This window comes from Amphiprion ocellaris, chromosome 13 (assembly GCF_022539595.1).
Source record: "Amphiprion ocellaris isolate individual 3 ecotype Okinawa chromosome 13, ASM2253959v1, whole genome shotgun sequence".
Classification (NCBI taxonomy): domain Eukaryota; kingdom Metazoa; phylum Chordata; class Actinopteri; family Pomacentridae; genus Amphiprion; species Amphiprion ocellaris.
The window spans coordinates 11,182,723-11,196,537 of record NC_072778.1 but is presented as its reverse complement, the minus strand read 5'-3'; the positions used below and the strand labels follow the sequence as shown (position 1 = coordinate 11,196,537).

The 13,815-nt window shown below is 40.9% G+C and overlaps 1 protein-coding gene and 1 long non-coding RNA gene across 3 annotated transcripts in view; one reads left to right on the top strand and one right to left on the bottom strand.

Moving 5' to 3' along the window:
- LOC111588478 (uncharacterized) overlaps positions 1-12,879 on the top strand; it is a 242,339-nt gene extending 229,460 nt beyond the window's left edge. For both annotated transcript variants that reach the window (XR_002748182.3, XR_002748183.3), the window contains 2 exons: positions 9,529-9,624; positions 12,487-12,879. This is a non-coding gene — a long non-coding RNA (uncharacterized LOC111588478). The remainder of the gene's footprint in view (positions 1-9,528; positions 9,625-12,486) is intronic.
- Positions 2,062-4,703, bottom strand: nkx3-2 (NK3 homeobox 2). Its single transcript, XM_023298886.3, has 2 exons — positions 4,065-4,703; positions 2,062-3,327 (listed from the first exon to the last, which is right to left on the bottom strand). Exons 1-2 carry the CDS (start codon positions 4,435-4,437, stop codon positions 2,903-2,905), a joined length of 798 nt encoding a protein of 265 aa, XP_023154654.1. The 5' UTR covers positions 4,438-4,703; the 3' UTR covers positions 2,062-2,902.
- Positions 12,880-13,815: the final 936 nt, after the last annotated feature.

Below are 13,815 nucleotides of genomic sequence, written 5' to 3'. Positions count from 1 at the left end.
AAATTGAGCCCAATATTCACTCTCTTCTCTGTAATATGCGCCAAATTCTCTGTTAAACGTAATTTTTCTTTCATCGATGCTGTAAATCAACTGCTGCGTCTCTCTGCAAATGAAAATAATAACCATCTCAATAGGAAAGTCGAGATCAAGCGGCTGGATTGACTTAAAGGAGACCAGTTAAGGCCAAACTGAAAAGACAAGAATTATTTCAACTAAACGAACCAAAATAGCAAAGAAATGATCTAAACTCAAGAGGTTTGAATTACTGTTGAGTTTTCTGTTGAGTAAATTCGTAATTCCAGCTTTTTGTCGTGTTAAAAAAATCACAAAATGTACTTTCCCCCACGAAAATAGAACATTTATTAAATCTACATTGCGAGAAAATGTCTATTTTTTTATGCGTAATCTCTGAGGAAAAATACGTTTGACTTGCTCGTGCGTAAACATACGTGCGTAAAATCCAAATACAATACACATCCTCCCACGTATAGACTTTTTTTTCCTTGAGGAAACGTAAACCAACATACGCTCTACGGCCACAGCCTAATGAAGAAATATAATATTCCCACGATCGAAGCCTTCAGAAATAACGGGGAGACGCTGGAATGGGGTTAATGCACACCGATGGGGGTGTTTGCATTTCAAGTAGTCAGAGTTGAAAGGAAGAACAGCCGCGATATGTCTCACTATATCAGATATCTCCACATGCAGGTATGAAAGGAAGCCATGTGGGACGGTCCACTCCTCGGTATCCGCTCTGTCCTCTGAGCAGCATCAGTGGCGCTGGTGATGGCCTCTGGTGGCGCGGATACCTGCATCAAGCAGATCAGATTTTAGGACATATAGGCGCCGTTCCTGAGTAGGAAGACTCGTTCATAGGGTTAAAAAAAAAAAAAAAAAAAAGAAGATCGGACACCGATCAGTCAAATCCCATCCAGCTGTATGTGCGTAAAAGCGCAATGGCACTAAGCCGTGCCAACAGATTGGGATACAGATTTGTGTCCCAATAAATGACACTTCCGGGAGTGGAGATGTTGTGCGCTTTAGTGTCCACGTGTGAGTTTATTAAAGCAGTAATAAGGGACGATGTCTGTATTTTTACTCATCCACGCTGATCTGTCCAGGAGCCTCCTGGTACACAGGAGGCTGAGTAGGTGTCTAAGTATTTAACAAGGCCAGAGATGGATGGCTGGTGTGCGGCAGCTCCCTGCTGACCCCGACTTAACACTCAGAATACGGAATACCCGCTATGATACGACTCCCGCAATATTTCAGTTCCACTATTAGACCTTAAATTACAACAAGAAACTTCCAGATATGTTTTATAGCCTTTCTGGTAGCAGCCCGAAGTGAGAACCACCTTCTCCTACTCTGCCTTCAATTCAGGCGCAGTGACATGGGCCTCCTTAACCCCGGAATACTCCTCTCCTTGTGTTGACATACAGCCCTAAAGGTAGCTGTCAGTTTGCCCTGTCCGGGAATCACGCAGCTATTCATCACTGTCTGACAGGTGTGTTTGGGAAGAAAGCTATGGCGGCCTAGATGACATCCACAAGGTCTCCGTGTGCAACATCACGGTGGGGAGGAGAGTGAAATAAAAAACACAACTGAAGCACAATCGCTTTCACAAAGAAACAGAAAATAATGAAATGAATAGTTTGGTTTTGTTTGTTGCTTGATGCTGCTTAAGTAGGTTATTATTCCTGATCCATTTGGTTTCAAAATACAGAAAATCGTCTAAAATGAATCTGTGCCAACGACAGAATGATAAATAAGGCATTTACAAACCGTGACAATCTTAATTTATTGACCAATTTCATTGATTTGTTATTTTTGGTGAGAATCTGTATCTGTAAAATTAAAAGCGGCAATCTCAAAAATACGCAGTCCTTATTTCCAACAGTAATTCATTTGATTTCGTGCAATTTCCGGCCAATTCGCTATAATAAAAGATAATTAGTGTCCAGCGGTGCGTAAAATCAAATCAAAATGTTGTAATTACTGGTTTAAAAAAATCTATATTTGTAATATAGACATCAATGAAATAAAATTACATCCAAATGAAAGTAATGCCTGATATGTTTTTAATGTTTTTCCATCTAAACAGTCATTTAACACAAATAACACATGTACATTTCAGTTAGTCGTCGGTTTGTTTCAGCCTGTTCACGTTCACCGTCACAAACCGCCTCTTTTCAGCCTCACACCGAACATGCCCAAACTATAATGCATTTTACATTGAAGTAATGTAACGTATATGCTCAAAAGTGCTGAAATATCTTACCTTTACAAACACAGCAAGAAAAATAATAATAATAAAACACAACCTGTAACAGAGACATATATTTGAAAAGTCAATGGAATATGCCTATTTCCAAATCACTGCAGAGGTAGGAAGGCGCATGTAAAATATAAACCAACATAAGGTGACATTTTCAGTCATATTCAGGCCGCAGGTTCCCTCAGAAGGGCTTCAGAGGTCCTTGAGGGGTCCCAGCAAACAGAGGAATAGTTTAGTGTTAGTACTGTGTCTCTCCTCACAGGTGAACACGCTGATATTTAATAAGGAGGTCCTGTCTCTTCGCTCACTTGCAGTTCAGACTTCTATTATTTTTAGAGCCTATATCAGGAGAAATAGCTTCTCTGTCGGGGTCCCATGAGACAGACTCTTATTAAATGAACGGAGGAGTCGTTTTATTGTGTTTGAGGATGTGAAAACCCACAAAAAATATGAAGTAACCCCTGCTTTTGCCTGGACAACACGATGAGGCGAGACGCTGAGCTCATCACAGTCCAATCAGGTCTCCTCCTCTTGTCAGAAAAAAAAAAATATGGAAAGTCAGTTTGGATTCCTGGGAGCAAAAAAAAATAATAAAAATGAATAAATACAGTCACCGAGTTCTCACTGATTCCCCGCACACGCAGAGAGTGTCCAGGCCGGGAGGCAGTAGGCGTACGGGTAATAGTAGGACGGCTGCAGGGAGAGCAGCGGGGGCCGCAGGATCTCTCCCGGGCTGTACTGTCTCTGGTCGTCCCGCACCAGAACTTTCACCGCCACTTTCTTGGCCGCCGGGGTCGACGCCATCAGGTCGGCGGCCATCTGGCGGCGTTTCGTCTTGTACCGGCGGTTCTGGAACCAGATCTTGACCTGAGTCTCTGTGAGCTTCAGGGAGGCCGCCAGGTCCGCCCGCTCCGGCCCGGAGAGGTACCGCTGGTGGTTGAAGCGGCGCTCCAGCTCGAAGACCTGCGCATGAGAGAAGGCGGCTCTGGAGCGCTTCTTCCGCTGTTTGGGCTGGTCCAGGCTCTTCTCGTCCACGTTGCTGGAGTCTGGGAGTGGGGGACACACAGATATGGAGCATGCATGTAAATTTCCGCATTTGTCTGTCATATCAGCGCAGCTAGACTCGTATCTGTTGATTACATGATGGTGGTTGTGGGTTGTGAATCACTAAAAGAGAAAAATATCCACATTTGAAAGAGTTTGCACACACGTCAGAGGGTGTTTACAGTTTCTGTTGTGGCACATTGTTAGAAATAAACCGCGCGGGATTTTCAATAAAGTCACTGGAAGCTGCTTAAGCTGACAAATGTTTGAAGCGTTTCATTTTGGCCTCAAGATCACAACTTGTGCAAAAAATGTGGAGATTATTTTTGGAAAACAGCCTTCTATCAATTTTATGTTTGTTATTTTAGTCAGACATTAAATCGTGTCGATGCAGGAAACTTAAGCAGTATAATGACAAAGTGTAACATTGACCAATCTATTAATAATCGTGCGTAACAGTGTTGGACAATTCGTGCGTAAAAGCGAGCAGGATATGGAGATGTTTTGCAAAAAGGCCTGATATCCCACAATAACACAATCAGTTTTCAGTATTCGTTATGATTCTAACCAGCTGTAGCCGCAGCATACAGCATCTGTATTAAAATGCTTCTATGCTGTTTCAGTTATAACAGACTGTTTTAAAGCCAGGCGTAAAACTTTGGTTTTACGCAAATTAGAGAGTCACACTTTATTTGCGTTTTCTTTCACGGTGGCATGTTAACCACTCTGGCCTACTTACCCGTGGCGTTATTAGGCTCACTGTCACTCTTTGCGTTTTCCGCAGCTGCAGACTCTTGGTCCGTCTCCTCCTGCAGACTTTCCTCCGGTACATCGGACGCAGCGTCTCCGTCCTTCTCTGACTTGCACACGGCCGGAGTCTTGCTGTCGTTGTCGTCGCTCAGTCCCGAGTCCGAATCGTAGCTTTTCTGGTCGGTCGGCTCGCAAGCCTCCCCATCGTTCCTCCTCGACCCGCCGTTCATCTCCCCGAATATTTTCCAGCACGTCGTCTTGGAGAAGCACATGTCCAAATCTGGCAAGTGTCGGCTGTCGTCCTTTTTGTTCAGGATTGCTTGGATCGAGAAAGGCATCAGCGAGTTGCCACGAACGGCCATTTTCAAAAAAGCAGAAGTTTGCTCGGTCTTCAACTTGAGTAATTAACCGGCCCGGATAGTGGAGGAAATGTCAGTTCATCCACATTTTAAGCTACTCCCTCCGTGGAGCTCTGCTGGCGCTTAACTGCTTCCCTCCAGTGTTGGTTCCTGGTCGCATCCCAGCGGGAGAAGCCCTGAAAAGTTTCTGCTACATCCGCAGGCGCGATGCTGCTCCACCGCATAGCTCTGCCATCAGCACGGGCTCCCTCCAGTCTCCGGCACTTTTCACCCAATTTTTTTCCACCGAACACCCTCACCTGTGACTGACAGGCACTCCTCGTCGCCTCCTATTGGCCCGGGGAGGAGGAACGCCGTTACACGATTGGCCACTGTAAACGACGTCATGTTGCTTTCAACTGGGTGGGAAAAAGTTAAAGGCGAGTTTGGTCGAAGCTTCCTGCAAGGAGCCTAAACTGGCACACAGGTTGCAACCACACACATTTGTTTTAACCGAAACTTTATCTATAAATCAGGAGAACAGAGTGCATCTCAGCAGGGCTCGTAGCAACAAAAGTGCTTCTTTGTGTTTGATTAATTTTGTGATTAATTTCAGAAAATTCTGCACCGCTCAAGTTCAAAATTGTTGCACTCAGGAAAAGCGAAGTCTGTGCGTAAAAGTCTCACATCACAAGAAGACAGATTTTTGCAGCAGCATCAGTTGTAAATAACGACAGTTGTGTGTCCAATTTTCCTTGCATCACCTGAATGCAACACGAGGACAATGAATTTGTAGGAAATGTCATCTTTTTCATATTTAACCCTTCATCATCCAAACAGGTCTGAAGGGAGTCCAGTGCGTAATGCGTAAATGTGTCGATTTGTTTCTTTGGTAACGTGTTGTGTACTGAAAAAGGAGTTGCTACGGATTCACTCTGCCCACGTTTAATTAAACCTTTGAAGTCATCGAGGTGCAAATTTTTGTCACTTTCTCGGCAGCCTGCATCTAAAGCTCCATGACCAGGTAGGCCTCGGCTTGTGCGTAAACCAAGCTCGTACACCGTTTAAGTAGGATGTGAAGAAAACGAGCACCTTGCCTTTTGGGAGTCAATGAAACGAGGGGAAATAGATTCCAGACTTCTTATCTTACATTCGTTTCAACAGCAGTCAGCTGCCCTAAACACTGACGCATATTTCAGAAAAATGAGTAACGCAGGAAGCTGAAATTATCTCCTTCTAGCAGAATATTTGGCCCTTTAAACGTCGATTTCTTCATCGGAATAAATTCTCTGACTGCGTAAAAGCAAGTCCTGTTTGATTCTTGCTATCTTCTGTTTATGAATCTGTAAACACCACAGACATGGCATGCAGGAGTACTATTCAGTTTTAGTAATTTTAATAGATACGTAGCAGCAGCAGCTCTGTCGCAGTAAAGTGGACAAACATCTGTGCTGCAGATCCAGATCGTGACCTCTACAGAGCAGCTCTCACACCTTTACTGCTGTTTTCATTTACCGCCAAATTACATTAAAATGTCCCCAAAATATATATTCTTTTGCTTTTCGTTGTCTGAATTAATGGTCCAATCCTTTTACATTGGGATGAAAGACCTGTAAGGATTATTAAAAACCTGGTTTTGGTTTCTGTCAGGATTTGCTCTTTTGAAAGGAGTGTGCACTTCCATATCTTCAGATTTTATGCGTATCAGATTATAAAACATCCTGCAGGAAAATAAACTTTAGTTTCACTTTCAAGTCATTGTCATTGTTAAACCTGGTTTATTTACAGGTATTAATTTAACCAGCTTTAATCTCAAGCTGACTGACTGAAGGTATGAAGAAGAATTAATCGGTTAGTTTGTAACAATCCGCATGAATTATTTGGCAAAATGACTTGGTCACTGTCAGTAGAGTGAGGCGTTAAATAACCCTAAAATAACCACCAAAAATAGTAAGTATATTGTTTCTGAATTATTTAGAAATTCAGAAACGGAGTTTTAAGATTGCCAGTGCAGGGAATGATGAGTTGTCGGCAAAATTATAATTATTTTTATTTTAATATTTTTGCATCCTGGTGTGTTTTTTGCACATAAATCTGACGATCTCAAATCTACAGATGCTTGCGCGCAAAACGGATAATTTTAACCAAAAAAATCTTCAGTTCAAATGAACATAAAAACACAAAATAGATTTGTCAAGATGCAAGTATTATTTCACTGGTGCCTCTATGGAATATTTTGGAGATGGTTTGTAGGGAAATAAATATTTAATGAATAAATATCCACGCGTAAAATTAATAAAAATGTCACTTTTCCCTGCCATAGTATATTTTTTAAACTATACGCCCTACAAAAACCTGGTGCAGCTGTGATATATGCGCACAGCTCTGCTCAAATTTTTTAAAATCATACCGATAATGAATAAGAGAAAACATGTCACAAGTCGTGCTGTAACATCCATCCATGCTGATTTAGAAACAAACTCATCAGTGCCGCTGTCATCTGGTGCAAACCCCGTTGCGTGCATACATTATACCATCTAGTGGCCGCTGAAAATACCTCTTGACTCTGTGACTTCTCGCACCTTTGGGGTCAGGAGGAGCTTTACGCAGCGTAATACAGCCTCTGCTTCCTGTAGTGGCCTTTTTTTTATTGAACATATCTCACAAATATTCTCCTCTAAACTCGATCCGCTCTTTATTTTTCCTCCACCTAAACCCTAGAAGTCGATTTAACTGCGCTGTGAAATCAACGTAAATGTTGTTGAATGGAATTATGCGGCATTGTCTCCGCGCTGGATGTGACCTCGGGGATGAAAGTCTGCATCACCGCAAGAAATGAAAACACAACTGGAAAAAGGAAAAGCGCAAACCACTGACACATCTGGACAGTTTCACACACCCTGCCCTTGTTCTTTTGGAAGCTGCTCGTTCCACCCAAGGCCAATACACGAGTGGTACATCACACACTTTTTTTCTTTAAATTCTCTTGTATTGTGGATTTTTCCCCCCCATTATGTCCTTCGTGCATTTTTTCATACCACACTGTTGTCTTTTGTCCTAAATGCAGCCTCTCACACATACATACACACACACACACACACACACACACACACTGGGCTTTATCCTGGGCAAAAAAAAGGAAAATAAATAAAAGTGTCTGCCAGTTCTCCAACAAAGTGAGTCAGTGTGAGTGGGTCAGTGTGATGCCGAGCAGAGCTCCACGGTTCCTCTGTGTTGTAGTAACCACACTGCGAGGAAGAGCAAGAAGCTCTAAGTAGCTGCAAGTGGCAGGACGTGTAAACAGCTGCATGGTTTCATTCAGACATCTGCAGCTGAATTGAGAGAAGATGCACTGCTGGATTGTTCGGCTGATCATCTGAGCATCTGGAGATTTATTCAGGGATTCCAGTACTAAATGGATTATACATATTAGCACTGCAGTAAATGAAGGTTTGACATACTTGTGGGCAACATTTCACATATTTTGTGGAATTTACTGCTGTCATTTATAAGAATCACAGAAAGGACTGAGCGGATTATTTTAACATTTTATTGTGGCATCAGCAGTTCAGTTTATATAGAAATCTAAGTAATAACTTGTGATGGACTCATAAACAAGCAGGTCAGAGTCAGAAGCTTTAGTATTGGATCTACTATTGGATTATTTAGGATCTATTACGGCCACTATAACATACTATTAAACTGACCTGTGATGATACTTTGTATTTTGTTAATATGTATTTTTTTATGTGCAAAATATTTTTAAAAATGAATTTTAAATGAACAAATCACCAAATAAATTTTACAGCATTAAAGCACAAAGAAGCATTCAATGGAAATAATTAAAGTAAAAGTACCAGAAGACTGTGCTTATGAATAGTATTGAACTTTATTAGGCTGCTGGAGATAAATTAATTTGACTGATATCAACTGAAGCGTTCGGGATATGGTATGATTTCATGATTGTAAATATTATTATTATTATTATTAGTAGTAGTAGTAGTAGTAGTAGTAGCAGAAAGAGGAGAAGTTCATTAAATGAAGGAAATATAATGTTATTACCACAAACCCTTTTATCTAGTCTTGATGTTTAATTTTGGTCCCCCACTGCCTTCTTTACTTTTGACAAAACTAAAAATAGTACCCTGTACATCGACGGCAATATACCTGTGCATTATATGCGGGCCTGCAAACAACAATTATTTTTATCATTAATTAATGGATATGGAAGGCTAGAAGGATTTTTTTCCCCTAAAAGACCTTTTGCAAATATGCATTTGAGTGGTCTCACTCTAAATGCTGATGTTTCATGTTAACTTACTGAACTTAATGTGTGTTAAGAACAGAATGAGTAACTACAGAAAGAAAAATCTTATACAGTTCCAAATGTGGATACTTAACCTTTAATCTGTTGATTATACTCTACTGTTCAAAAGTTTGAGGTCATCCAGGCAATTTCATGTTTTCCATGAAAACTCACTTTTATTTATGTGCTAATATAATTGCACAAAGGTTTTCTAATCATCAATTAGCCTTTTAACACAATTAGCTAACACAATGTAGCATTAGAACACAGGAGTGATGGTTGCTGGAAATGTTCCTCTGTACCTCTATGTAGATATTCCATTAAAAATCAGCCGTTTCCAGCTAGAATAGTCATTTACCACATTAACAATGTCTACACTGTATTTCTGATTCATTTGATGTTATTTTCATTGAAAAAAAAAAATGCTTTTCTTTTAAAAATAAGGACATTTCTAAGTGACCCCAGGAGTGTAATACGCATGTGTGGCTACAAAATAGAAAAAGTGGAAAAATGGCTCTAAAATGTTCCCAGTGCCAAAGACAACAGCTCCACATAGCCTCCAAAATCTAAAGATGTTCCATTAATAAAAATATAAAAGGCAGCAAATCGTCACATTTAAGAAGCTGGACTTAACGAATTTGGAAGATTTTGGGGATAAATGACTTAAATGATTAACAGATCCTGAAAGTATTTGATATTTTTGGATAATATGTGAACAAAAATTTAAATGAAAAATACATTTTGCTGTTTAAGTCCATCTGTTTATTGTCAACATAAAGCTTGAGGTTAAGTTTGTTGTTTCTGTGCAGGTTGGCTCCCTCTGCTGGGGATGACCTCAACCTGCTGCCACAGAAGAAAAGTGGAAAGATGAGACGTTCTCTGTGTAATGGCCATGCCGGGAAAAGGTATACTCTGTTTTCTTTTTCTATCTACAATGACACGATTCCTTAATACTCCCAGACTCTTTGTCTGCTCCCCTCCAGTGCAACACCGAGGTGAAATTGCCCCCTTCCAGTAAAGAAATAAACTTTAATGGCATATTAGGCTATTATGTTTGCCTCCACCCTCCGGCCTCCTCTTTTCCTGCCTCTTCTTTTAACTTTAATCTCGTGTTGTGAACAGAAATCTCGCCTGATGCAGCAACATGCCAGTTGCCGTGGTAACAGCTCTGTTTCCCCTCCTCTCCAGGGTGTGTTTATGACAGGTCTTGAATTTTTTGCTTTTTTTCTTGCGTGCTGGTATGAAGAAGGAGGCTCGCAGCACGCCATCCCCCCACCCCCCCTCCTCTTATAGCTGCCAAATTGTGTTCAGATGGAGCAATACATGAGAGGGCACTGCCAAGAGTCATTTGCAGTAAATGCTCCCAAACGCCCTCTAGATTTCTCACCAAATATCAGATCCACTATGATAGCACCCTTAATCAGCCTCAGCATTGGAAAGTGGAAGGAGAGGGAAGGGAAGGGATAGAGAGGGGGGGTTACTGCCAGCTTTAAGTATGCTTTTAGTCACCTAAGATACAACTGAACCCTCTCTTACCAAAAGAAAAATTATCCTCGCATGCGATGGGGCACTAAATGGAAGAGCCCTTGGGACAGAACACTTAATACAGTAAATGGAACCAAGAGACAAGCACAGAGAAGTTCCTCCGACTCTTGGAAGCTATTCAAAACATCTCAGCGATGGCTACATTACTGCAGACACAGGAGCAGAAGTGGGGGGACAGCCCAGTTACAGTCCAATTAATGTGTGTAGATAGTGCAGACGTGATTTATAGTTTATTTTCAGCTCTGCTCTGCTGACAAGCGAGCTTCCATCTGCCTCTGGCACGCAGCAGATAATGCATGCAGCTCAAGCACATCATGAAAGGCTTCTCAGGTCTGAAGGGCCTTTCGCTGCCTACTCAGGGCTCTGTGACCGGCTCTATTCTCCTCGGCTCACGCTTAAATAAAGACGTCCTTCAAAGCTGCGGACCCCTTTCAGTGGTTTCACGTCACGTACAAAATACCACTTTTGAACATTGGAGTTGATGTAGTTATGAAAACTTCAAGGGCCATTTAGAAATTCTTGGGATATTATGGGCCTTTTCTTTTCAGACGGTGAAGTGGGCGTCACTGGCTGCAGCTGCAGCTGCAGCTTCTACTTAGTGAATACAAGCTCTGCATTTACCTCTCAAAGGTGTTTACAGGTCAGAGTGTAGAAGCTTGTCATCTAGCAGTGTGTTGATTAATTAACTAATTATTTGTTCTATGAAATGCCAAGATATTGCTGAAATGTCAGAGCTTCAGATGTCTGGTTTTGTCAGTTCACATCACAAAGATAAACCATTGGAATGATAAATAACAGAAGAAATTATCACTATGAGAAACAGGAACCAGTGGATGTTTGGTCTTTTTGCTTGAGAAACGATTGAAATTGATTGATTTGTTACTAATTAGTCTTTCAACTAATTCTTTTCACTTTATATTTATATATAAAGGTAATTATTATATGTCAGCAAAGTACATGAGCCTTAAACCCCCTCCACAGATCAGCCACAACATAAAAACCAATGACAGGTGAGGTGAACAACATCGATCATCTAGTCTAGTTACAGTGGAATGTTCTGTTGGGAATCATTGGGTTCTGGCATTCATGTGGGTGTTACTTTCACACCTTCTACCCTCCTAAACATTGCTGTGGATCAAGCACCCCCCCTCTCCCCCTCCCATAGCAACAATGTTCCTCAATGCCAGCAGTAGCAGGACAATACACACTGCAAGAACTGCTCGAGGAACACGACAAAGAGCTCAATGCTTTGACTCAGCCCCCAAACTCCTCAGATCTTAATCTGATGGAGCCTTTAGGGAACAAGTGTAATCCACAGAGGACCCAAAAGATCCAGTGTCAGACACCACAGGCTGTATAGAGAGTCAGGAGTTACAGCATAAAGGGGACCTACAGAAGATCAGGTGGGTGGTTTTAATGCTGTGGCTCATCAGTGTAAATCCAACCACATTTAATCAAAATAGTCAGATTTCGTCTTTGAAACACTGAGTGCTGTAGGTTTAATCCAGGCAGGCCGATATAGATGTGGAGTTAAGACACATACAGTGCAACAGAGCAGCTCATTGATGTTTTAGTAGTTTTTGGGCAACAATGGACGAATGAGATAAATCAGGCCTGTGATTTGCAGACGTTACTGATTAGAAGGATAAATTCACTGATTTGTTGACAGGCAGTCAAATGCGGAACATCAACATGCCTTATTGTTTAAAGGCCCCGAAAACCGTTTTTTTTTTTTTTTTTCAAATCATCTTTGTAATATCAGCTGCTTGTGTCCTTCATAACTACATAAACATGCTGTTTCAATCCACAACTTTGTTTTGGAGAAGAGATTTCCTTGTGTTTTTCATGTTCTCATGTTAAAGCTGGCAGGACTTCGACAAATTACAGCTGATTTGGATCAATAGTTTGGTTTGCAGTCCAATATGATTTAAAAATACTCCCACACAGCCAAAAATCTGCCGTTTTTCTCTGTTAATTAATTACTCATTTGTCCATATAATATACATTTTTTTCCCTTTATGTTCTTAATGTTGCATTTTGGAAACAAACTTTTACTGCCAAAAATGTTTTGTGAAAATAAACTCAGGTTCATCATAGTAGCACAAAAAGGCCTATAAATGAGGTTGTTTGCATTGCAAGGCTAAGAATCAAGATTAAAAAGGTTATTTTCTAAAATTCATAATTGTAAACATGTTTGATTTTTGTTTTTTTTCTCCACACAGCACTGACATGCAGCAACATCAAAATGTTGGTGAGTAAACAAATATTCTCCAAATATTTCTGTGTTCTGGGGTTTATCTGCTGCAGCTTCAGATGCCAAAAGTCGATCCAAATCTTAACTCAACTATTTCAATGCTGCTAAAGCATGAAAAAAAAAAAAACTCAGTAAGTCTCTAAGCCACCACCCCTCCCTGCTGCCTGTCGCTGGCTATTTCTGTGACTCTTGTATGAAACGCTTCTGACGTTAAACACCTGTTAACTTTTATGTCTTGTGAGAGGAGTGGCTGAATGGGAGCGCATTATGTTCAGTGCCAGTCGGCCTGGCCAAATCCCCAGTAGAGGAAAGACCACTCCCAGTGCAGAGAGGCAGCAGCAGGGTGAGTGAGCCCCCTCACCCCTGCCTGCGAGGATCCCCTCCGTTCAAAACCAACAGTCACCTCTATTCCGGTTGACAGCTGTGTGAAACCGCCATCTTTCCACAGCTACTCACCAGCAGAGCTGCTGCAGAGAGACAGGAGGGAGATGAGTGTGTTGTCACCGTCCTGAATCGGGTTTTTCTGTTCTGGACCTCGTGTTTAGATGCCAGATAAAGTGAAGGTAGTGAAGTGTGTCCAGAAAACCCAAACCACCCAGTATGAAGAGCTAAACTGCTTTAAAGTGGATCAAAACATGTTGCACAACTCTGTTCCTGCAGCAAACGTTTTATCTTCTTCAGCCTGGTGCCTTTTTTTTTTTTTTTTTTTTTTTAAATACAATTCATCAGTGGTGGAAGTCACTCAGTTTGTTCTACTCCTTCAACTACTCTACATTCTGGAGATAAATATTGCACCTTGTACTCCACTGCACAACCTTAGATAATAGTAGCTTTAAAATTCTTACAATTAATGCAAACTACCATTAGCCAACAAATTCTGATGGGTTATTCTGCAGTTTTACTACTTTAAGTACATATTGCTGCTAATACTTACATACCTTTACTTCAGGTGATCCACAGATGAGCATCAACCATTAGTTCACGAAACAACACTACCATCATCTTTTAAAACAGCTTTTTACAAAGACGTGCTCCTGGTAATGGAGAGAAAAAAACATTAACTGTAAATAAATGAATAAAAGTATTCAGTGCAGCTTACTTTTGGAGATTTAATTCTTACACAAAACTGTTCCCTCTCTCAATGTTTGTGAATAATTTCTTAGTCATTTATCGGTTTACTGTAAAAAGCTACTTTGTGCTGTGAAAATGGAGATTTCATCTGTTTAACTACTTATGAATTGAGATGAAAATTCTAAGTTTCAGGGAATGCTAGGAAATGAAGGGTTTATTTAAATAT

Bases quoted from the DNA above. Each gene is read 5' to 3' on its own strand.
- nkx3-2 (XM_023298886.3), bottom strand. From the start codon at position 4,437: ATGGCCGTTCGTGGCAACTCGCTGATGCCTTTCTCGATCCAAGCAATC. The intron at 3,328-4,064 runs GTAAGTAGGCCA...CCCCACTCCCAG, and splicing joins TGAGCCTAATAACGCCACGG to ACTCCAGCAACGTGGACGAG.